Consider the following 24,408-nt stretch of genomic DNA (forward strand, 5'->3'; position numbering starts at 1 on the left):
AACTAAAATAACCTCCTCGAAGGGCTGCTCAGAAGACTAGAATTAACACCCGCAATTCTGCACAGTGATGCCTAACAAACAAACATCCAGTAAATGGAAGTGTTACCACCATCCTCCCAGGTGCTCACCCGGGTGGTTTTAAGATTTGAGATGGGGCTTGTGGGCAGAAACAGAGGGAGCTCTGGGCCTTTTCAGGGTAGAATCGTGGGCTCCAGGAGAAAATAGCACACCTTCTTTATTAATGAGATGCAACAAAAGGGTTTCCCTGCCAAAAGCCCTGGTGGCCTTCACACCAGCTACTGCAGCCCAGGGCCCGTCTGGTGGGAATTAGGCTTCCGACCCTGGCTACGGATTCCTGGAGGGCAGAGCCCAGGCCGTGGTATTGGTCAAGGCTCCCTGGATGATTCTAATGAGCAATCCAGGACCGACAGTCATGGAACCAGCATGGCCAAGCAGGGCCGCAGAGTCCAACAGATATGGATTCCTTACTCTCGAGCTCCAAGACCTTGGGCGGATTTCTTAACCTCTCTGAATTTTAGTTACTTATCTGCAAAATGGGGACGTGAATAGTCTCTACCTCGTAATCCCCAGGATTCCTGGGGATTAAAGGAGAGAATGCCGGGGAAGCATTTGGCTCAGTGCCTGCATCCACTGTTACCCTTAGTACCGTTGAAGCTGATGACGATCATACTGTTGACACTGTCATCATCATCTATCCCTCCCACTTACCAAGTAGCTATGCCATGTAAACCAGCTTTTAGTGGCAGCAGTAAGATGTGTTGGTTGTCCTCAAGTCCCACGTGACCATTACAAAGAAAATCAGCATGGCAAGTTGCAGGCAGACGTTACTCCTTTGATCGGTTGAGCCCTGCATTTTCTTCCTGATTTGTACACCTGTCCCAGTGGTGAGGAGAAGAAGTAACCTTTATCTTGTAAATATTTGCCCAAATAGTGTCTGTGTTCTGGTTGATTGCTCTCCACGTAAAAAGATCTGGCTTTAATTTAGAGATGCACTGTGGAGATCAGTGTCTGATAGCAGTCCTGGGTGGTAGGAAAGAGGATTCCCTCGGGCTCTTTCCCATCAACACCTGCCCCCCGGGGACCACCACTGTTCCCAAAGGGAGGCCCCTGTGAGTCCCAAGGCTCCAAGGATCTGGGGCTCCTGTGTCTCTGTTCAGCCATTTCTGTTTAATAAGTGGGAGATGGGGGGCTAGCTGTTTCCTTCGGTACAATTTGTAAAGCCAGTATGAACTGCTTCACAGATGGAAGATATAAATGCAGGCCTTCTTTCGTTTTTAAATTAAAAGCAGACTCTTGCCCTGGTATGCAAAATCAGCAGAAGGTTCATCAGTTCCTCTTGGGGCTCCTTGTGTCCCTCCTCAAAATCTCCAAGAAGCCCCAAGGACTGAGACTGCCCGCAGGGCAGCATTTAGAAGGGCAGTTGGTCCCTCTTCCAAGCCTCAAGAGGGAAAACCTGGAGCCAGAAACGTGTTCTCCAGCTTGTTCTCACTGCCACAAAGGCCCCTGTCACCTATTGGTAGCTCATAGTAGCTGGCTCGATGCATCCACTGCTGATCCAGGCCGTGAGGAGTCTTCAGGGGGGCTGGGCCCCTTCTAGACTAGGCTTGACTAAGGGCACCCTCTCTTGGGTTCCTAGAAGTTCTGGGTTTTTTTGTACCCGGTTTGTCCCGTCCCGTGGGCCCATCACACTGGTTCTGCTTCAGAATCGGTTCATCAGTTGGGCCCTTATGGGACCTTCGTCCTCCCCAGGCATCCCCATCCCGAGGTTGAGGATCGCTTGTTCTTTTCAGCCCTTCACACACCAGGGATCTCGCTTCGTTTGCTTCCTGGAACAGTAGGGACATCTTCACCCTTCTGTGTCCTGTCCTTCGGCAGTGGGCACATTGGAAGGGAGCTCCTGATTTGTGTTTGCCAATTTCTGTAGTATACATACTTCCACCAGAAGCTAGTTTCAGGCTATGAACTTGACATCACTTGTCACTGAGTTGGGAAGAGGTGCGAACCGTTGATTCTCACAAGCCGGTATGAGTTGGCTCTAGTACACCACTGCCCTTGGGCCCCCAAGGTGACCTCTCTTCCCAAGGTTACCCTAGTGGGTTTCGATTTCTGCACCCCCAGCCCTCGCAGAGATAGAGAAAACCCAGGTTCATTCTTTTTTTTTTCTTTACAGATTTTATTTATTTATATGGCAGAGAGACACACAGCGAGAGAGGGAACACAAGCAGGGGGAGTGGGAGGGGGAGAAGCAGACTCCCTGCCGAGCAGGGAGCCCGACGCGGGGCTCGATCCCAGGACCCTGGGATCATGACCCAAGCTGAAGGCAGACGCCCAACGACTGAGCCACCCAGGCGCCCCCCAAGTTCTTTCTTTAGTACAACGTCTCTGTTTGGTTTTCAGCTTCTCTTCGTAAATTGATTTGCTTCATAGGTATCACGCGGTAGGCATTGGCTGAAGGCAATCTTGACATGCCTAAAATAGAAGTTAACGTGGAAAAGAGGGCACTCCTGGCTTATCCACATAGGTTGTTAGATTTTCTACCAGGTAAAATTTAGACACGTGGAGAATAAGGCTTTTAATTGTTGAAGATTTAAATTTTTCTTCGTAAATTTCCTTAAAACGTCCTGTACTAAACAATACAAAAGGAGAGCGTTCTCTGAATTGCCGATCCATGATGAGACATTGTTCTTGTGACAGTCTGAATGGATGCTAAATTGTCAGCGCTTTCTCAAAAGCCAGTGGAACACTGCATTAAAACTTAAAAAGAAACCAGTTGATGAACTTCCTTTATTTCTCAGGTGCAAGGGAGCTGCCAAGAGAGAGACGGACACGATGGATACCTTTGTCGATTCTGCTTGGTACTACTTTAGATATACTGACCCGTGGAATACTCAGACGTAAGGCCTTGCTGCATCCTTTGAGCGTGTGTGGGTTTGGGTCCTCCAAGGAGCAGACACCAAGACAGAACTCTATATGGGAGAGATTTACTGGGGGCAGCGCCCGAAAGGATGGGGGCTGGGGAGGGAGCAGGAGTTGGTGGGGAGATCCCTCAGACCACTATGCAGTCCCCACACCTGAGAAGCAAGTAGGGGAAGGAAGGAGGGTTGGGTCGGAAGAGTCTCAGACTACAGTGCAGCTCTGAGAAAGTCTCAGCCAGGCCGATGGAAGCCCCGAGCAAAGCTTGTCCAGCAGAGAGTCCCAAGTCTGGCAGAGGTGCCGTGGTGCTGGTCCCCTTCCTCTGGGAGAACAGGCTCTGGAAGCTGCTGGTCAGCCGTGCCCCCTGAAACAGGCCCTCCTAAGGGAGTGTGTCAGATTATTAAATTAGATGCTTCACAGCCAAGCGAATCCCACGTACAAGAAAAATAAAAAACCGAAGAAGGAAGAAAATGCTGTTGTAACACCCTTCATGGCCCTGTGGTGAACTGCATTTATGGGGTTATAAAGATGTAATGCTGTTTACTTAACAGACAAAAATGATGGGAGGGAAGGAGGTAGGGAGCGTGAGGGAGCTAGGAAGCATCGCCTTTTGTCACATACACACAGTAATTTCTAAAATTGATAAATCAATAAAGAGTATAATTGCCAGAAGAAACAGCTACAGAATTCCAAGTGGCTAAGGGGGCGGGGCGTGGGAGGCGGGCGTGGTGCTCATGAAGGCAGGGGCTGGGGACCAGTGTTGAAACGACAAAGCTCTCAGTACAGTCTGAGTTTTCAGCCGTGGGCAGGTTTCTTAGACAAAGGTAAATACGTGGATAAGAGAAAGAGGGCCGTAGGGAGAGGGGGTAAAGAGAATGAGCAAAAGAAAGCAATCACAGAGCTCAGGAAAACCGCAACCACGTCGTTCAAAGACTTTGCCAGGTTGCTCTTGTCCAAAGGAAAACCATTGCCCTCAAACCGCGAAGTCCACATATAAAAACGTCCCCCCTTTTTTCTTCAGTGGTTGTAAACTAATGCATTTCCAGTGGGATTTGGCGCTCCTGCCCTCCCTCCCCCCACCCCCAGCCAGAGTCCCACCCTGCAGTACTGTGATTTCTGTCATTCGAGTCCAGGCCATCCAGGAGTGAGGGGACCCTGAGTAAATGGTGGCCAGAAAGACAGGATGCACGGGGACTACTGTGGCAGGGAAGCGGGGCCCCTCCTCTGACTCCTCCTTCTAGAAGGGGCTGCTGGTACCTTCTGTTCTTTAGCAGTTGCTTAGAATGCCAAGGCAATCACGCCCTACCTGTCAGAATGCTTCAGAGGAAAATCTTCTTACAGATGATGGAGGCTCTACATCAGTGATGGACCCTGGACCCGGAGAGTTACATCTGAGGCCTTCCCAGCCTCTGATCTGGGAATACCATTTAGCACATCTTTTGCCTCATAAAATGCAGCTGTGAGTTTCAGCACCAGCTTTTGTCCTCCCTAGATGGGGAGGACCCATTGTTCACAAAGGGGAAAAAAAAATTGTTTTAATTTTACCAGAATTCTGGCCTAGTGACTGGAGAGAAGCAAGCTGCATTAAGATGCAAATGCGGGGCCGTTGGCCAGGCCTACCTGCTGAGCCAAGTCCATGCTGGAAAAAAAAAAGTGCCTTGTGGTGTAGGGAAGAGAATTTACAAATATTTGAGACCATGGAGTACAAATCCTCCACAGGCAGAGATTCGCTTTATCGGAAGATCTCTAGGAAGCATATTCTCCTGAGATTGAAGGTGCTCAGCCCACTCTGCTCCCCTCCCCACAATGCGTGCGTGCACACACACACATATACACACACCTCTGCACACTCACAGACTCTCCTCTCAAGAGTCCCAGCCAGAGAATAGAGGGAAGTGGTGTTTGCTTTACTCCCCAGCACCCATTAGGACCAGGGAGTCCGAGGAAGCCTTTCTTGTAGAATTTCTGTCACTGACAGTATCTGTTAGGGGAGAGGGAGATTTTGGGTGATTTTATGTTTGTTACCCTAAATATGCTCCTTGCACGCAGGAGACCATATACAGGCTCTTGCTGACTGTCTGTATTTTAAGGCTGCTTTTAAAAATAAGGTGGAATTTGTGTTTTAAAATGAACATTTAGTGGCTGCATGTTAATCTCCTTTGTAAACGCCATATTGCCCCCTATTGGTAAGAGCTCACAAATCCCAATTTGCCTAATCGCAATAAAAATTAAAATAGAAATCCAGATGTTCAAATACGCATCTTACAGAAATAACCTGTTTCACAGAAATACCCTTTTTATGCTGCTGTGTTTTGCTTTTGTCCTTATTTTAATGAAAATCGCATTTTTTAAAATGTCAGTAATGGCTTCTGAAACAGTTTTTATACATTTCATAATTTCACACCGACCTGACTTTTTTCTGCTTTATTATATCAGCTTTTCTCTTATTATATTTTAAAAAGAAAAATCACTGTTTTTCTCTGACTTCATTTGTCTCGGGGTATATGCGAATTATAATAGGTCTGTCTAATTTGTGTTCTTGTAGCAAAGCAGGTTTGTAAAAAATGACCATTTCTCTCTCTTGCAGCCCTTTTAATGCAGCGTTGGCAGATTACTGGATGCCTGTGGATTTGTACATCGGAGGGAAGGAACACGCCGTCATGCATTTGTTCTATGCGAGATTCTTTAGTCATTTCTGCCATGATCAAAACATGGTCAAACACAGGTGAGCACTTAATACCGCTCGGCAAAAGAATTCAGTTCTGTGAATGACAACTTCAAGCAGGTGTCCGTTCTTCCCAGAGCAAGGTATACACGTGTAGTGGAAGACTTCTGTTTTTCAAGTATCCTTTAGCGGTCACTGTCAACCTTAGCCATTTGAAGTGCGTTTCTGTTACTTAATCATAGTTCCAGCGTGTGATAATCGCAGGCTCGCCTAGAATCTTGCCTTCAGCTCTTGTCTGTTTAGCTGAGTTAATTAATTGAGATTTTGACATCTGAGGCAGAGAGAAGCCGTTCATGACCTTGTAGGGCTTTTTACAGCTTCTCGTTTGAGGTCGTGTTTATCATCTGGCCGGGCTATGCAAGCTCTTTTGCTAAGCTTGACTGAATCCTGCCTTGATAGATCACTCTGATAAAAATAGGTAATGAATTAAAGCTGGGGAATCACATTGTAAATCCACTGATAAAGGTTCTTCCTGTTGGCCTATAACCTATTCCCCGTTATGGTCAGAAAGGTGTCTATGCGTGCTTTTTTCTATATATATATAGTATATTTCATGTCTTACAGAATTTAAAGAATGAAGTGAACATCCCTGTACCCCCTTAGAATAGCCAGGGTCCCCTATCCAGTCACACCATCTCCCTACCTGGCACCCCTCTCCTGGCCAACCCCTATCCTGAAATCCTGAACTATTAATTTTCTGTATAAATTTATCAACTCTTTGTATTTTTCAACAGTATGTATTGTTTGGTTTTCTTGTGTTTGAACTTTACGTAAGTGGAATCATATTTCACATACTCTCTCTTGCTTTCCTCGCTTAGCATTTTTGGGGATTCATCCATATTGGTGCGTAGAGTTATGTTCTGTTCCTGTTTCACTGCTGTAAGGCATTCCATCGTGTGGAGTGGAATGTCTAGTGTGGAACTCGGTTTCTGTGTCTACAGCACCATTAATGGTTGTTGGAGTGTTTTGTGCAGTGACGAACCAAACTGTATGAGCGTTCTTGTCCGTGTTTCCAAAACGTGTCTGCCCTTGTCTAGGGCATGTACCTAAGAGTGGGACTGCTGAACTGTAAGATGTGCACATGTTCAACTTTGCTAAGGAACACCCAGCTTGTTTTCAGATCACTTCTGTAAACCCTACACTTGTCAGGGTGGCTGGGTGGCTCAGCCAGTGAAGCCTCCAACTCTCAATCTCAGCTCAGGTCTTGATCTCAGGGTCGTGAGTTCAAGCCTCGTGTTGGGCTTCACTTTGGGCATGGAGCCCACTTAAAAAAAAACAAAGCAAAACAAAACAAAAAAACCTACGCTCATACCAACAGAGATGAGGGTTCCCATCCCCACACGTCTTCATCATGTCAACGTTGCTTATGTAATGGATCAGTTTGTGGGTTATGTTTGAATTGAAAGACACTGCTCACTTAATGATGTTTAGCATGTTTTTAACATGTTTAGGGACCTCTGTGTTTTCTCTTCCATTAAATCCCTATTTGTGTCCTTCACCCTTTTTTTCTGGGTTGCCTTGTATTGATTGTATGAATTTTTTAAGTAGGCTCCACACTCAACATGGAGCCCAGCGTGGGGCTTGAACTCACAACCCTAAGATCAAGACCTGAGCTGAGATCGAGAGTCGAATCCTTCACCAACTGAGCCACCCGGGCGCCCCTTGATTGTAGGAGTTTTTAAAATATTCTGGATGCTAATTCTTTTCCAGCTATATGTATTGCAAATATTTTCCCCAGTTCTTGGTTTCTCTTATTTTTATGGTGTCTTTTGATGAACAGAAACTCTTACCACAGTAAATTTTAATAATCTTTTCCTTTAGGGCTATCGCTTTTAGTGTCTCAGTACCATTAATGGGCCAGTCCCTGCGTTTCCTCATTGATCTTTAGTGCTCTCTCCATCACAGTCAGGTTTTCGTATATATGCAGGGCCTTTTTGTAGGATCTTTATTCAGTCCGTTGGTCTGTTTGCTTTTTGCTGTGATAATTATTTAACTGGCTCTATTTTTAGTTTTACAAGTCTTACTGTCCGGTAAGGGTAGTCCTTCCTCTTTGTTCTTTTTCTTTAGGAGTATCTTGGCTATGACTGGACCTTTGTCCTTCCATATGAATTTGTTTCACCCTATCACATTCCACAAATATTTCTTTTTTTAAAGATTTTATTCATTTAGGGGCGCCTGGATGGCTCAGTCAGTAGGCATCTGCCTTCGGCTCAGGTCATGATCCCAGGGTCCCTGGACCAAGTCCTGCGTCAGCTCCTTGGGGCGTCTGCTTCTCCCTCTGACCCTCCTCTCTCTCATGCTTTCTCTCTCTCTTGCTCTCTCTCGCTCTCAAATAAAGAAATAAATAAAATCTTGGATTTTATTTGTTTGAGAAAGAGAGCAAGAGATTTTGAGTACTTAAATCTCTTTTTTGGGGGGGAGGGCATGGAATAGAATCTTACTGTCTTTTTTTTTTTTTTTAAGGTGTTATTTATTTATTTGTCAGAGAGCATGAGCACAAGCAGGGGGAGCGGCAGGCAGAGGGAGAAGCAGGCTCCCCTCTGAGCAGGGAGGCCAATACCGGGGTTGATCCCAGGACTCTGAGATCATGACCTGAGCCAAAGGCAGATGCTTAACCAACTGAGCCACCCAGGTGCCCCTTCCCTTCATCCCACGCTCAGACCTGCTCCCTCTCTCTGTGCATACACACATGCATTAAAGGTCTACTGTACAGAGAATGCATTTAGTTTACAAATTAAATGCTTAAAATAATTTTCTTCTCATTAGTCCCAGAGCCCTTCGTATGTAAAAATAAACTGATCTGCATCAGAAGAACAATGAACACATTAACAGCATTAATCTTCAGTCGAAATGTTTGTGCCTTGGGTTAAAGAATTTACCATTCTGCCTTTCATGTCTTCTCTGTGGAAACTTCCTTACCTCACCAGATAAAAATTACCCCTGAGGATGGGAATTGTGTCCTATTACTGTGACAGTATCGTGGACAAACATTCTCAGTGAATATTTGTTTAAATAAATTGAGTTTAACTCCTTGATATAAACATATAAAAGTTTATGGCTTTCGGGGCACCTGGCTGGCTCAGTCGGGTGGAGTGTATGACTTTTGATCTCAGGGTCATGAGTTCAAGCCCCACATTGGGCGTGGAGCCCACTTTAAAAAAAAAAAAAAGTGTATGTTTTTCAAAGGAAGTGTTTTCCGTGGAGTAGAGAGAAAAGACAACATGAGAAATGTTTCCTTCTAGGTCTAGAAGCAAAGACCATAAATGATTTCTGGCTCCAGGGTACCTTTCTCCAGCTTCTACACAGTTATTTGTAGGAGCAATGAACAAAACAATACATGATTCATTGGCTAGCTATTTTAAAATAGAAGACAAGCCCTGGCTACTTTTAGGACTCCTGTACAGTGGTTTTAAACTATATTTGAGGGGCGCCTGGGTGGCTCAGTCGTTAAGCGTCTGCCTTCGGCTCAGGTCATGATCCCAGAGTCCTGGAATCGAGCCCCACATTGGGCTCCCTGCTCGGCGGGGAGCCTGCTTCTCCCTCTCCCACTCCCCCTGCTCATGTGCGCATGTGTGCTCACTCTCTCTCCAATAAATAAATAAAATCTTTTAAAAAATAAAAAATAGTAGCTCCAGCCGGGGAGCCCGAGGCCTCTGTCCCATGCTCATGTGGGTCACTACTTCACATCTGGACAGGTAACCCTTTTGGCTCTCAGGGGCCTCATGGGTCAGCAATTCAGTCGCCTCCAAGCACTGGATTCCCTCTAATTCTGGTAAATTTCATCAAGTATAAACCGCAGAGGTTTATGCGGATCTTATACTCTTCCCTGTTTTCTAAATGAGTCCTGGCCCTCTTTCACACTTGCACACTTGGGTCTGAACTTTGAGCTTTTCGTAGGTCTCTTGACCGGCTACAAGAAGCTGGTCTTGGGGGTGCATGTGCCCCCACACGGGACAGTGTGGTGCTGTTGTGTGTCGGAAATACCAGGTTAATGATCAAGCCAGAATTAATGTCAGCAGTAAATTTGCAAAAGAAGATAATACAAATGACCAAGAAGCGTGCTCTACAATGTTGCCCTCACTGGTAGTCAAAGAAATACAAACTAAACAGCAGTGAGGGGCCATTTTCCATATAGCAAAGAGGCGAGGATGAACAGCATCTCATACATTGCAGGAACAACCGTTAGGAAAAGCAGTTTGACGATACAGAGTGAGAGCCTTAAAAATATTCACACTTTCGGACACGCTAATTGTGCTTCTAGAAATCCAAGCCTAAGGAAATAATCAGAATCAAACTTAACGCACCAAACTGTTCAAGTAGCTAAAAGTTTGGATACAACCTAAATGCCCCGAAAGTCTGAGAAAGAGCAAATAAAATCTAGCCCATCTATATGAAGGACTCTTACACGACTCTTTAAAATTGCATTATATGGACTGTTTAATAACATGAGGAAATGCATCTGAAGTGCTTGGAATTGAAAAAAAAAGCAAGATATAAAATCATAGATGCAGTTGGGTTATACGTCTGCCTTTAAATGTACTTGTCCATATACATACGTAACACAAAGCAAGAGAAAAGGCTAGAAAAAATTACGCCAACATGTTCACACTAGTTTGCTCTGGATGATAAACTTATCAGTGATTTTATTATTCTTCTCATGCACTCCTGATATTCCCAGATTTTTTTACAATGATTTTGCAACTTTATAATAGAAAAAACCCAGTCCTCTACAGAGTGTGTTCGGAAGCAGGGAAATACACGGAGCCTCCCAGTTTGATTCTGGGCGAGGGGAAGGCAGCGGCTTATGGCTGGACGTCAGCCCTAGGTCGCCAGCCCTGGGCTGGTAGCTGCAGGGGATGCTCTGCAGTGAGGGATGGATTCATCTCCACGGAACTGCGGATCAGGAAGCCTTTTCTCTCCCTTTGCAAGAGACAGCAGTGAACATGAGCATCTTGTCAGCTTTATGTTGTTGCTCTTCATACAGACACTGCGTTCCCTGAGCTGACATTCTCCCCGTGGTTCACTGTCGACAAGAGCAGTGGTGCCCTGCTGACCGTGGAGGGCTCCACGGGCTCCTGTCCTGTTTCTCTAATCACATCAGAGCTTTAAGGGGAGGGGGGCGGGGGCAGGAAGAGAAGAGACGCTTTACTTGGTTCTCACCGTATTAATCGGGGCTCCTCCCATGCTGCTGGCTGGCTGCTAAGAAATAGAAACGGTGGTATTTTACGAATGAGCCATGGCTTAATACTTAGAAACTGGCTGATGATGTGAGCCTGATGTGCCCCCCACCCCCTGGGCACAGGGCGAGGCAGAAGAGGAAGTTCACAAACTTAGTCTTGAAAAGTCCACGTTAGAGACTGTTTTCAGAAATCCAGGGCTATCTGTACTCTTCTTTCCAGACCTACATGGGAGCCTCCTGCCCAGGCCAGGACCATGGGCAGCGGGCTATCTAGGAGCTCAGGAGTAGGTAAAAAGTCATCTGCAGTGACCAGTTTTATCGCTCTGATGAATCTGAGCTTCTTTTAGCCACATTACTTGTATGCAGTGATGTTTCACCAGGGCGCTTAAAATAGCCTTTCATTCTATGTTCTGAAATTCCTTCTTTATCCTAATAGTTACTGACCCTGCTCACCCTGCCGTTCCTCCTGCCCTCCCTCCCTCCCTCTCTTCTTTTCTTCCGTCCTTGGTGGGACAGAGGTGGCTTTCAGAGACTGGCGGGTACGGATGGTTGTAATTTCCGACTCAGGGCGTGCAAACTGTCAAGGAAGTACTGAAGAGGGCATCGCTTCCCATCCTTCTGCCGCCAGGTGAAAGCAGACACACCTGCCCCTTGGGGTGGTATTAGCAGGAGAGCTGAGCCAGAGCCAAGAGCACAGGGAAACCAGCTAGGCCCCTCCAGGGGGAGGCCCGGCGTAATGCCCCCCATCTGTGATGCTTCCAGGCAAAAGGGGTTTGGTGGTGGTTTCAGATTTTTTCACTTCCTTCTAGAACCCTCTGCTAACATGGTCCCTATGATGAATGCATCACTCAGTTGCTTGTATAAGTTGGTTCCCGGTGCCATTTGTCGAGTGGATGAATGGACAAATAGGGAATATGTTACACTGGTTGTGAATCTTAGTAATGAGCTTGGCAGTGGTGTGATCTCTGCTCCAGCAGGACTGGGTTCCAGGTCCCCTTGGCCCTCATTCCCCTGCACCTTGCACCTCCAGGCCACACTAGTGCCTCCTCCCTGTGGTGTGGATGGTTATTTCTGAGCATGTCTCGGGCCGCCCATTCTACCGTAAGTCTTCTAACGGCAGAGCGCTCAGTACCCAGTTGCTGCTCACATGGGTGTGGAATGGATTAACAAGTGTGACTCCTCATGCCGAGCTAAACTACTTGTGGGTGCATGTGACCAGCTTCAGCCTTGAGAATGAAAACTGGATTCCCAGAGTCCTATGGATCATTCCCTGGAGCACTGCAAGAGTAGGGGATGGGGGGGCCACTGGGGGATAAGCGGGACTCAGGGGCTTGGACGCGCCCCTCCCACACTGAAATCCAGTGTGAACCCCCTTGGGGCCTTCTCCCACGCGCGTGCCCTTGCTCCTTCCTGCAAGCTTCCTGCGAGCTTGAGTGAACGGAGTCTGAAATCACAGTGCACCTCTCCGTGCAAGAAGGTCACGGCCCCAACCAGAAGCCATGACATCCAGGCCTGCCTTTCATCCGTCTTTCTTCCTTCATCACTCGTCCCCCTGCACATTGTCTCCACCTCTGCTGCTGCAGGTTTATTTCTTCCCTCGTGGATACAAAGTTGATTTAGGTCAAACCACTGAACGAATATTGAGCATCTGCTGTGAACTAGGCACTGAGAAGAGGCTCACAGGAAGACAGGGAGGCCACTCACCTGAACACACAATACAGTTTTACAATTGAGTATCTGTCGAGGGCAGGGACCGATACCACAATGGACACACCAATAAGGAGCAGTTCTGGGGGCAGCCTCCAGTGTGCACAGGCCCCTGGGATCCCTCGCTGGGAAAGGGTTAGAAGTGGTTTTGAACCAGGCAGAACTAATTGATGGCCTCAGCAGCCGGGCTAGCGGTGCCCATGGTGGGGAGGTAGGGCCTTTGGGAGGCTGGTCACACTCGGGTCATCAGTAGGGCTGCTTATGTTGTGAAAATTCAAGGGGTGCCTGGGTGGCTCAGTCGTTAAGCGTCTGCCTTCGGCTCAGGTCATGATCCCGGGGTCCTGGGAACGAGCCCCGCATCCTGCTCCGCAGGAAGCCTGCTTCTCCCTCTGCCTCTCTGTCTCTGTCTCTTATGAATAAATAAATAAAATCTTTATTAAAAAAAAAAAGAAAATTCATCAAGTGTTACCCCTAGGATTCGTAGGCTTTTCAATATGTGTGATGCACTTCATTTCACAGTTTACTTAAAAAAAAAAGAAGAGGGAGAATTGTAGGCGATCAGGCCTGAGGTTAGTGGCAGACGCGGTTAGGCCCATTCCCAGAAGGTGGCAGCATCGAGCCACTTGAACTGCAGGACCCCAGCAGGATTCCTGGTTTCTAAGGGATCTCCCCACCCTCCCACCCCCGCCCTGTCCTGTCTGGGGGTTGAAAGCTACGGATTTTCATCAGATGACTCATCTTTATCTTTGGGATCCAGATTATTCCCTCCTTCCTTCCATCCCGGTTTTTTATTTCTCCTAAGAGTGGCCAAAGCCATGTACTTAGAGTGAGAGAGGAAAGGAAAAATCTCGTCAACGATAAAAGTTCATCCCACTGGCATCGAGCATAGCAGGGAGAAGGTGGTAGTCTGGTTTTTTGTCTTTTTTTTTCCCCCTGTCAGGCTGCGGCACATAAAACTATCTGAGGAAGATTCCAATCTAAAAGATGAACTTGTGCACACACAGATCAGCCTGTCAAGCCCACTGATGCTTAGCTGGGTTTGGGGGGCAGCCCTTCCTTGTAGAATACTGGCTCAAATTTGCTTGGTGCTTTTGAATGCATTCTTCCTTTACCTGCCCAATAAAAAGTAGCCATATGATTTTCTTATTTTATTTTAAAACTGTTGCCATATACATACTGTAGTATATGTATTGGGGTTGAAATCCAAGTGCCGCCTGACATTGGTTGGAAGGGAAAGATGGCTTCAGGAGCCAGCAAGAGCAACCACCTAGCGTCCTCCTCCTTCCGTCCTGCTGTCCATGCGTTTATGCATATTTATGCATTCATTCATCCCTCCGTGTTTTGGACATGTTTTTGAGCCTGTCCACCATCTGTCGTGCACAGCGCTAAGTGCTGGGGACAGAGGGAGGAATAAGAGACTAGTCCTTGCGGTGATGGGTGCAGGGCGTCACGGCGGCGGTGTGTGCCGGACATTGCAGGACCCAAGGGAGGGCATGGAGGTGTGTGCCGGGGACAGAGGTGGCCACCAGAAAAGGGAATGCCTGATTCAGTGGTGAAGGGGGAGTCCAGGTTTCCTGGGGAACATGGTACATGCTGGCAACAACCAAGTGCGCGTGTGACCTCCGTGAGGAGCGAGTGTGTTTAAGTGTCAAGAGACTGCAGGAAGGTCAACAGGGGCTGATGGTGGAGAAAGTCACACGCTCAGTGGGTGTGGGTACAGTTCTCTGAGCTTCCTGAGGAGGATGCAAACCTAGGTCCTTGGGCATCGAAACCCCAACCTGCTGTGGATAAAGCCCGTGTGGCCTGAGGACACACATTCCTCATGGTGTGGGTGTTCCTAAAGAGGGGGACCACGGACACCATGGCTCCCCCTTCAAGGCGCTACCATATTCAAATGCCTCATAAGATCCAAGTGCATTTGACTGTCAGACAACCTTTCATGATTTTCGATGTAAAGACTCAAATTTTCTAGGAATCTTGCAGGCACACGAACTGTGGCACCAAAGGATGTCAGTCTGCCAAACGTGGCTTTGGCGGTGGAATGTCATGGGGGAGGTGGGAGGAAGGCAGCTTTATGACTCAAAAGAGTTTATTATTAGGATGGATTTTAGAGCCTGAACAGGGCATTGGTGACCTCGGTGCACACGCACGTGTGGAATTTCTTCCAGATTAACATGGTAGCCAGGCGGATGGCCCCTATGATGTTGAGGAATAACATTGAATAATGTGGACAAGGTCTCAAAAATGTGTGTTACATTTCTCCTTGAATGTTAAATATATTGGGTCTTTTCCACCTTGGGAAATACCTCACCACCACCAAACTCACGCATGTATACACACACGGACTCGTTAGGATTTTAAAATACGAAGGCTAGGAATCCCTTCTTTGTAGCTGACCCTCATCTCTTTCCCAGTCACTCTCTTTGCTCCACACCACCCCCTGGATCCACTAGAAAGTTTCCCCAAACTGCATCTGTCCACACGGCCATTTGACGAGGGCCACACATCACGGTTCACCTACATCAGATGGCCTCGCGCAAGAAACGAGGGTCCTGGGCGCCTGGGTGGCTCAGTTGGCTAAGCGACTGCCTTCGGCTCAGGTCATGATCCTGGAGTCCCTGGATCGAGTCCCGCATCGGGCTCCCTGTTCGGCAGGGAGTCTGCTTCTCCCTCTGACCCTCCCCTCTCCATGCTCTCTCTCATTCTCTCTCTCTCAAATAAATAAATAAAATCTTTTTAAAAAATTATAAAAAAAAAAAGAATTGGGGCGCCTGGGTGGCTCAATTGGTTAAGCGACTGCCTTCGGCTCAGGTCATGATCCCGGAGTCCCGGGATCGAGTCCCGCATCGGGCTCCCTGCTCAGCAGGGAGTCTGCTTCTCCCTCTGACCCTCCCCCCTCTCGTGTGGTCGCTCTCTCTCATTCTCGCTCTCTCAATTAAATAAATAAATCTTTAAAAAAAAAAAAAGAAAGAAAGAAACGAGGGTCCTATCAAACAAAGCCAGCGCCTCCCTCCATGAGGACGGCGACAAGAGCCACATTGCGTGAGTGAACTTGAAGCAGCAGGGGGTTTGCCTCATGCTGCCGGCGACGCTCGTGGACGTGGCTCCCACCACACGTTCCTGCGTGCGGTCATTACGCATACGGAACACACACTCGTGATCAGCACACGTCTCCACGAATCATTCCTGGAGTCTGGAATAGCGCTTGCTCATGTGCTTCACAACTGAATCAGGTGGATTCTTCGGAATATACCATTTCGCATCAGAAATAAAGTCCTTTCAGCATAGGGGTCAACCTCTACCTGTCCCCTTCAGAGAAAACGTTTATATTTCATTATTCATCCAGTCAAAGTGACTAAAACCAGGCACTGTAACCAAATTACAATCCATCCGTACTGTAGGCCAACCCAACATGGTGTGGGTGTTCCTAAAGAGGGGGACCACGGACACCATGGCTCCCCCTTCAAGGCGCTACCATATTCAAATGCCTCATAAGATCCAAGTGCATTTGACTGTCAGACAATGGTTTAAAGCCGAGACTGTCGTGGAAAAATCCTTCCTATGGTTAAATGAAATACCACGAAGTAGTGTGTGCATTATGAGCTATTTAAATCCAAGAAAATTATACAAAACTATATATATATATATATATACACATATGTATGGAAAAGGCATTCAGAACAGTCTCCAGACTTTTCCAGGTGTAGTCACCATACAATTAATAACAACTATCTCCTCAGGGTGGGTAATGAATTTGAACAGAGGGTAATGAATTTGAATGGAAAGGCCAGATGCACGATTAATTTGTGTGACTTACACATTTCTTTTTTTAAGATTTTATTTATTTATTTGACAGAGAGAGGCACAGCGAGAGAGGGAACACAAGCAGGGGGAGTGGGGGAGGGAGAAGCAGGCTTCCCGCCGAGCAGGGAGCCCAATGTGGGGCTCGATCCCAGGACCCTGAGATCATGACCTGAGCCGAAGGCAGACGCTTAACGACTGAGCCATCCAGGCGCCCCAACTTACACATTTTTTTAAAGAATGTGAGTAGGCACTATCTGCAAGGTTGAGGGAAGAGCAGCCTGCTTGAACAGAGCCCCAACTTCAACCTCTCTGCATCCTCTTGAGCCCTTCCTGATGCTGGACTCAGCACGTAGCTGACATATTTATGGTTCTTCAAAATTTACGAGTATTTTCAGGCATTCATTTACTCGAATCTTCCCAACAGCCCTTGGACAGATTTTTATTGCCTCTACTTGACAGATAAGCCAACAGCTGCTAAGAACAGGTAAGGGACTTGCCTTGGCTCCTAGAATTCACGGAGTAGGAGACAGATTCAAATCCAGGCCTTCCAAATCTGAAGCCTAGCGCTCTTGCCACTTCGCCAAGTGGAAAGCAGTTAATACCTGCTGGTATGAATTAACGTTCTTATCGCTGCTTTATAAGGAGCGCTTTGTTCCAGTTGGGTTTCCAAGTGGCATTGGCCAGCCCACCTGCTTTCGTGAAGGGCAGCCATCTCTGTCCATCAGCTGAGAAGGTTTGTATTGCTGTCTTCTGGATGCTTCAAATCCCCACCCATTGATTTCTTTTCCTGTTATCTTTCCTCAGAGAGCCTTTCCATAAGCTGCTGGCCCAAGGCCTTATCAAGGGGCAGACATTCCGCCGACCATCAGGACAGTATCTCCAGAGAGAGGAAGTAGATCTCACAGGTAAGAAAAATACCCATCTGGACCCATCCAGGTACATCAGGCCAAAGCAAGTGTTTGCCCGGGGCCTCGGCTGGGTGGAAAATCCAGGGTCTCCAGGCCTCTGCCTGCTGTGGGCTGGTGTCCTCTGAAGGCTGGAGCCAGGATGGCTGCCCGCCCGTCGGCCCCAGCCCCATCCAGCGTCCATTTGCTTCTGGCGGGGTTTTCGTTTGTATGTAACCCAAAGTCAGCCGGGGCATCACCTCATGTCCTCGCTCATGTTTGACATGGCGTCTCAGGAACAGAGCCCCGAGACCCAAGAGGCGCTCTTCTAAGGCTGGGGTATCCCAGCACTTCTCCCTAGGTGGTCTCAAGGTGCATGTCAGCCCTTCAGGGCCACCCCGATACTGAACCCCTTCAGCACCCTGGAGCAGCCCTGTCTGGCACTCCCCTGACTTCCCTTGCACTTTTGCTCAGGGGTAGTTCCTCGCAGCAGATCTTGAGGTGGCACCGTGACGATGTCATGTGCACCCAGCCTACCAATGAAATCAGTAGAAAATGGGAGTGGGGGGTACATAGGGGCACCATTCAGCTTAGAAAACCCAGGGCACAACAGAGGCGATCATGTAAACCCAACAACCCCCTAATGGTAGGCAGCGTCCCAAACCAAACACTAGAGAAAAGATTTAGGTGGAAGCCATTAATGGAATTACCTAATTAATGCAGTAATATATCAGGGTTTGGAATGGTCCGAGGGAGAAAAAGAAGCTGGAAGAGCAGAAATTGTTTCGCCAACACGGGCCAGAGAGGAAAGGAGCCAAATCCAAAGGGCACGTACATTTCAGTTGGTAGTGAAGTGCTGTCTGTGTTAAGGGCAGGGCTGCCATGTACAGTTGGGCAGCGTGTGCCCTGCCCAAAGGCACCCAGCCAAGGGGGTGAGCAGGGCCTGAAATCCAGCCTCTTGCCACACCATACACTCAGGGCCACATTTGCCAAGAGAGGGCACCTTTTTCCTACTCCTCAACTGCTCTGCCCTGATCGTTGGCTTTTTCCTAATTTGCACAACGGTGCTGGAAAGAGTAGCTACAGCCCGGAGGAGGTGTGCAGGGTAAAGGGACAGCCCGGATGAAGCAACTTCAGTCTCCCTTGGCTCCGATGTCATGGGGCCAGACAGTGTTGTGAACATCTTTTCCCTTCCCACGCAGACTTGCCCGCTGGGAGAGAAGCAAGGGCAGGGTTCCATCTCCTTAATGGGTGCGCTTCTGCTAAAGTATGGAATTAGTTCTTAGGTACATACATCAGTCCCTTGGGAGTTTGGTTGCCATTGGAGTCTGGGACTACCTGGCTGGAAGGAACAGAAATGCACCCAGACGGATATAGAGATGTCACCCCAAGCAAGCTGCCGGCGCTCCAGCCAGGCCTCGCAGCATGCCCGCAGCCACGGATGCCGCACAGATACCAGTCCTAGGACTTCTCCTCTCTCCTTCGATGGCCCCTGGTTCCTCTTCCTCCTTTCCTCTGTTTTTCTGCCCTGTTCTCCTTCCTCCGCCAGGCTTGGCTTCTGCCCTGCCCCAACTCCAGGGCCCAAGGTGACCTTGGGGAGCCACAATGCCACGTCTGGCCCCATCTCCTTAGGACTTTACGGTTCCAGTGCCCGGCAACATTGAAACAAGAGCTTCTGTCTCTCAGTTCCGGGTCCTGAGAAAGACCTTGGCCTTGCCAGATGTCCTTCCTTGTCCCAGCCCCTGGAGCTTGGCCACAAGGTCACCTCATCCCACCCTAGTCATAGAAGGTCTTCTCTGTCAGCACCCTCCGGACCGGTGGTGTGCGGGGTGGGGAGGAGCCACTTCCAAAGAACAGGGCACATGGCATTCCACGTGAGCCCAGTGAGCTAGTTCCACGGAGCCTGCTCGCGAGAGACCCTGACTGGTCAGCTGCCGGCTCCCAGAGGAGACCGTGCATCCGTAAAGAAAACAGCAAAACAGGCAAAGCTTTGCTACCCTGTTTTTTACTTTCTCTTTTGTATAAACGTAGTTTGCTTTTATAAAGCAGGAAGTTGCTTTGTCTCGTTTTGGGGTGGAGAAGAAGCAGGTGCGGGCCATCACAACCGTGCTGTGCTCCCGAAGGGAAGGTTTGGGGTGGGAGGTGGGCCTCACTCGTTTCAAAACGAAACGGAAACACTTCCTGTGATACACGGTAGAGAGAGAGAAAGGGGTGTGTTGAGCCATCCTTCACGTGGACACTTCGAATTGCTCTTATTGAATGTGCTTGTGTAGAACTGCCTAGAGCCACACCTTCCGTCCCCGTGTGTTTTTCCGGCGTGCAGGTGCTGTTCCTGTTCATGCAGAAACGAAGGAGAGGTTGGAGGTGACGTGGGAGAAGATGAGCAAGTCCAAACACAACGGGGTGGACCCCGAGGAGGTCGTCGAGCAGTACGGCATCGACACCATCCGGCTCTACATCCTTTTCGCCGCCCCTCCTGAGAAGGACATCTTGTGGGATGTGAAGAGTAAGGCCCCTTCCTCTCCCCCGCCTCCTTTGTGATCTGCCCCGGACACCGGAGGAGTTTGGGGAAAGGAAATGTCCGGGCTGAAGACAGTAGTAAGGTTTCTAGGAATCAGTTCCATGAAGCGAGTAGCGTGGTTTGTCCGGCATCCTGTGCCATTCTTAGCCTGGGGTTCCCAGATGGAATGAACCTCAGAATGTCGGGGGGGCTGCTGGCCATTGTGGATTCCCAGTCCTCACCCCAGACCTCCTGACACAGCATCCGGGGGGCCCCAGGAACCTGCCTTTGGCGAGTCTGTGGTGTTGCTGATGCAGGTTCTACATCATTCCGCTGGAGAACATTCCCCGGGAGCCAGATTGGCTTCCATGCCACTCCGGGGCCCCTCTGTGGTCCACGGAGGCCAGTCCCCTCTTGATCTACCCTGAAAGGTTTGTTCTAGGGCAGGGTCGTCGCCCCTTCCCAGCCCAGAAAACCCCGCCCTGGGGCCTGCTCCTGATGTTCCCTGTGACCCCCTCCCTTACCCACAGCAGCCTCCAGAGCGCCCCCCTCAGGGGAGATTTGTCTCTGCAGGGTTGGTTAGATCTGAAAAGGGGTGAGTAAAATCTTGTTGGGTATCTGGATGTCCTAGAATACACGGTCCAGTGGTCATTCAGTTTTCCTTCCGCCGTCTGCCCCAAGGGTTGCTGTGTCAGAAGCCGCCAGATGCCTGGATCACCGCTTATGCCACGTGCCCTTGCCCGTGATAAGTGTGGCACAGGGGCCAGTCCCAGAACGGGCAGCGTCGGAATCACTAGGGACGTACAGAGGGTGCACGTGTGGGCACAGGCGTCTTTGGGGACACCTCTGCGGCAGCAGGCATTCTCACTCAAGGCAGCTGGGCACAGGGGGCCCATCGTGGCCCAGGCTTCTGAGCTTGTTGTGGCCTGGGGTGGTTGGTGGGCGGCACTCTCAGGAGCCCTGCGGTCCAGTGCGCCAGATACCCGGGGCTCTGGGGTGTGACGGAGTCTGTGCTGCTCTGAGCTCCCGGAAGCTGGAGGCCAGGGTGGCCCCCGTCACTCCCATCGGGGCACAATGAAGCATGTCTTCAACGCACCCGTGCCTCTCTGGGCTTGGGGAGAACCACTTCAGTCATTCACCTGTCTGTCTTTCTCGCTCTCTCGTGTCCCGACGTGAAACCCAGCCGATGCCCTTCCTGGGGTGCTGAGGTGGCAACAACGTCTGTGGGCCTTGGTGACCCGCTTCATCGAGGCCAGGGCTCCCGGGACGGCTCCCCAGCCCCAGCTGCTGAGTGACGAGGAGAGAGCCGAGAGCAAGAAGCTCTGGGAGTACAAGAACTCGGTCATCTCTGAGGTCAGGAGCTTTCTGGGGGTGCTGCTTAATTCTGTGACTGAGCACGTGTGGTCCGGGTGGACCACCCTGCCTTGGGGCGGGCCGCTGTTGGCCTTGCTCCTTCCTCACTCTGGCATCCCCCCGGCCTTGAAGGGTTCCCTCACCGTGTCGAGTAGCTCACCAAGCTGGAGCAGCCGGCCACATGCTCTAATGGAAAGACATGCTCTCAGCAAAGGGCTTCCTCCAATGGTGTCCACCACGTGTCCATCCCAGATCTCGGGAGGCCGCCCCCTTCCCACAGGCTCCACGCTTCACGCTCGGGCAGAGAACCAAATGCAGGGTCACGCTGCTGACACACTGCATACGGGATGAACAGAAACGGAAGCGTAGCACTGGAAGGGGCATGAAGAGGCTGCTCTTTGGCCTCCTCATTTTACAGATGGGGACAGAGATGAGGCCCAGAGCCGAGAATCCAAGTTCCTGGGTGCTCCGCATAGTGAGGCCTTCCGCACCCAGTTACGTTGTTACACAGTATCTGTGTGAATTATTGTGCGTTAATTTTTGCAAATAAATGATGTGTTCGTGTTACCCTCTTAGAGAATGTTTTATTGTCTAAAATCGTTTTTTTTTTTCTTTTTTAAAGATTTTATTTTTAAGTAATCTCCACACCCAACGTGGGGCTCGAACTCATGCCCCCGAGATTAAAAGTCGCATGCTCCACTGACTGAGGCAGCCAGGCGCCCCTGACTCATTTTAAAAGATTCTTCACTGATAACAAATCCCTATAAATTTCTTCTCTAGAAGTCTGATACCATACCACAACCTTTGCCTTTTTAAGCACTTTGTGAAGAAAATGTCATATGTTTTTGAAAGAAGGCATTTAGGGGATCCAGAGCTATTTTTAGGGGGTGTCACTCCTTAGGCCGAATTTTTACTGTTATTTTTATTTTTTAGAATTGCTGATTTGAACTTTTAAAGTCAGCCAAGGTCACTTTTTTGGACTTTGGTAACTGATGACATTGAAGAAACAGGGTTTTCATGAGGCCCTGGGTCCAGCATGGTCTCATTCGGTGACACTTCTTTTTTTTTTTTTTAAGATTTTATTTATTTATTTATTCGATAGAGAGAGAGAGACAGCGAGAGAGGGAACACAAGCAGGGGGAGTGGGAGAGGGAGAAGCAGGCCTCCCGCTAAGCAGAGAGCCCGACGTGGGTCTCGATCCCAGGACCCTGGGATCTGACCTGAGCCGAAGGCAGACGCTTAACGACTGAGCCACCCAGGCGCCCCTCAGTGACATGTCCTCAGGGTATATTCCCATCCACTCTACTCTAGTGTAGAGACACAGAGCTCACTCAGTTGACCTTTGTGATGTGAATGATGCCTGAATGACTGTTTTCATGCCACATACTTCCTGTCTGGATTTGGCACATTCTTCTCTTCTGTCAGATCATAGAACAGGGGTATTTCGACAAGTTGGAAACTCTTGACATCTTCAGATGTGTTGTTTTTCTGTATTCTTGGCCGTGGTTGAAATTGAGAAGCACACAAACAGGAAGAAGCTGACAAGTCAGCTTGAGTGTTCTTATGTTGACTCCATATTTGAAAACGCAAAACTCATCTTATCCCTTATATGAATAACCTTCGTTGTGAATGAAAGTCACGGAGCCACAGGGAAGGGACATCCTGTACCCCATCTCCCGGTGACTGTTGTTTTGATGTTTGCTCATCTGCAGGTCCTGCCTCCTGTCTGGGTGGTTAGAAGCGTTTGATGTCCCCCTGGGAGAACCAACACTGTCCCAGATGTGGGGGGGGGGAAACGCTGGACAGTGGAAACATCATTGACCCTGATTTTGAAAATCTTTGTACCGATGAAACATTACCGTGATTATCCGAGATAGTGAAAGCATTTATAAATATCTTTGATTGCATTCATTTAATTCATTTTTTTTTGGATAATTCATTTGCTTTATTGTTGTGTTGCATTGGTTTTTTGTGGAAAGCTCAAAGGGATTTTGAAGAAAGTGAATAATTCAACTTTTATCCATAGGTGACTGCCCATTTCACAGAGGACTTCTCACTGAATTCTGTAATTTCTCAGCTGATGGGACTCAGCAGTGCCCTCCTGGTAAGTGGCTCTCCTGTCCTCATTTGCTGGTAACAGGGGAGGGTGGGTGGCCTCGAGCCACATTGTGAGGTGGCCTGCAGGATCCTGGATGGTGGACAGAGAGCAGGACCATGGTGTCACCTCCTTGGTGTGGCTCTGTTATCTTAAAGAAGCCTGTTTTCCATAGTCACAACCTAGTTTTATAGCTGGAAGGTTCTTAAAGGTTGTCTGGTCCAAAGCCCACCCCCTCACTCCCCTCCCCCACCCCCATATTTTGCAGATGAGGACACTGACACCCAGGGAGGTTCGATGACGTGTCTGGTTGATTAGTGACAGATCAGGACCAGACTTGAGCCCCCTTCTCTCCCTGCTCTGCTCTTTTCTTCCTGCTTCCGCTGCCTGCTCTCCTGATTGATCTGATACCCCCTTGGCATCATTAACATGTTACACTCCTTTAACCTGGACAGGTCAGATTTGTGCTCACTAAAAGCAAAAGTCAGCCTTTTTAGCATAGATTCCTCTTCTTGCCACATGTGAATAGAATTTTTCTTGCCAGGGGAAGGATTTGTCAACAAATGGAGGTTAGGCAAGTGGTTAGCTGTTTGGACAACAAACAACAACAACAAAAAATGTACATTAAAGCTATTACCACATGCCTTTTATAATGAAGCTCTCCCCAAACTTTAAGAACAGTGGAAGAAATTTACAGGTTTGACTACATAAAACTTACCATTTTTAGTATATTAAAACATGCCGTGCTACAAAGCAGGTAAAAACTGAGGAAAACATTTTATAACAAATATGTCAGACATGAGCCTTAACATCCTTGATATGTAAAGAGCTCTTTTCATATGAATATAAAAATAGCTGACCTAAAAATGGTCAAAGGATGTGAAAAGAAAATCACCCACAGAAAGTGGTATAGAAATCATCTGTAAACTTGGCAGAAAAAAAATATTTGCCTTACTAATTATCGTGAAATGCAAATTAAAAACGCGATGCTATTTTTTTTTAACCTATCAGATTTGTAGAGACTTTATAACATAAAGTCCGTGCTATGACAAGGACAGTGGGACAGCGACACACCCCATCGGTGGCCGTGGTTAATGTAACCTTGCCAGGAGGAACTTCGGCTCCGAGGTTGGCATCCCTACGATTGTTTAGACCCTTTGATTCCGGGCTGCCCATTGGCAGGTGACTTATAATCACAGAGACATAGAACCCCAGCTGTCTCCAATG

General features: G+C 48.5%; 1 protein-coding gene across 1 annotated transcript in view; it reads left to right on the forward strand.

Moving 5' to 3' along the window:
- LARS2 (leucyl-tRNA synthetase 2, mitochondrial) overlaps nt 1-24,408 on the forward strand; it is a 127,353-nt gene that overhangs the window by 88,860 nt on the left and 14,085 nt on the right. The window contains 6 exon segments of the mRNA XM_081816539.1: nt 2,817-2,915; nt 5,522-5,659; nt 17,154-17,254; nt 19,557-19,739; nt 20,917-21,086; nt 23,113-23,190. Of these exon segments, the coding sequence (XP_081672665.1) occupies nt 2,817-2,915; nt 5,522-5,659; nt 17,154-17,254; nt 19,557-19,739; nt 20,917-21,086; nt 23,113-23,190 (769 nt within the window).

Source organism: Leptonychotes weddellii, chromosome 1 (assembly GCF_054177405.1).
Source record: "Leptonychotes weddellii isolate Sample4059 chromosome 1, ASM5417740v2, whole genome shotgun sequence".
Classification (NCBI taxonomy): domain Eukaryota; kingdom Metazoa; phylum Chordata; class Mammalia; order Carnivora; family Phocidae; genus Leptonychotes; species Leptonychotes weddellii.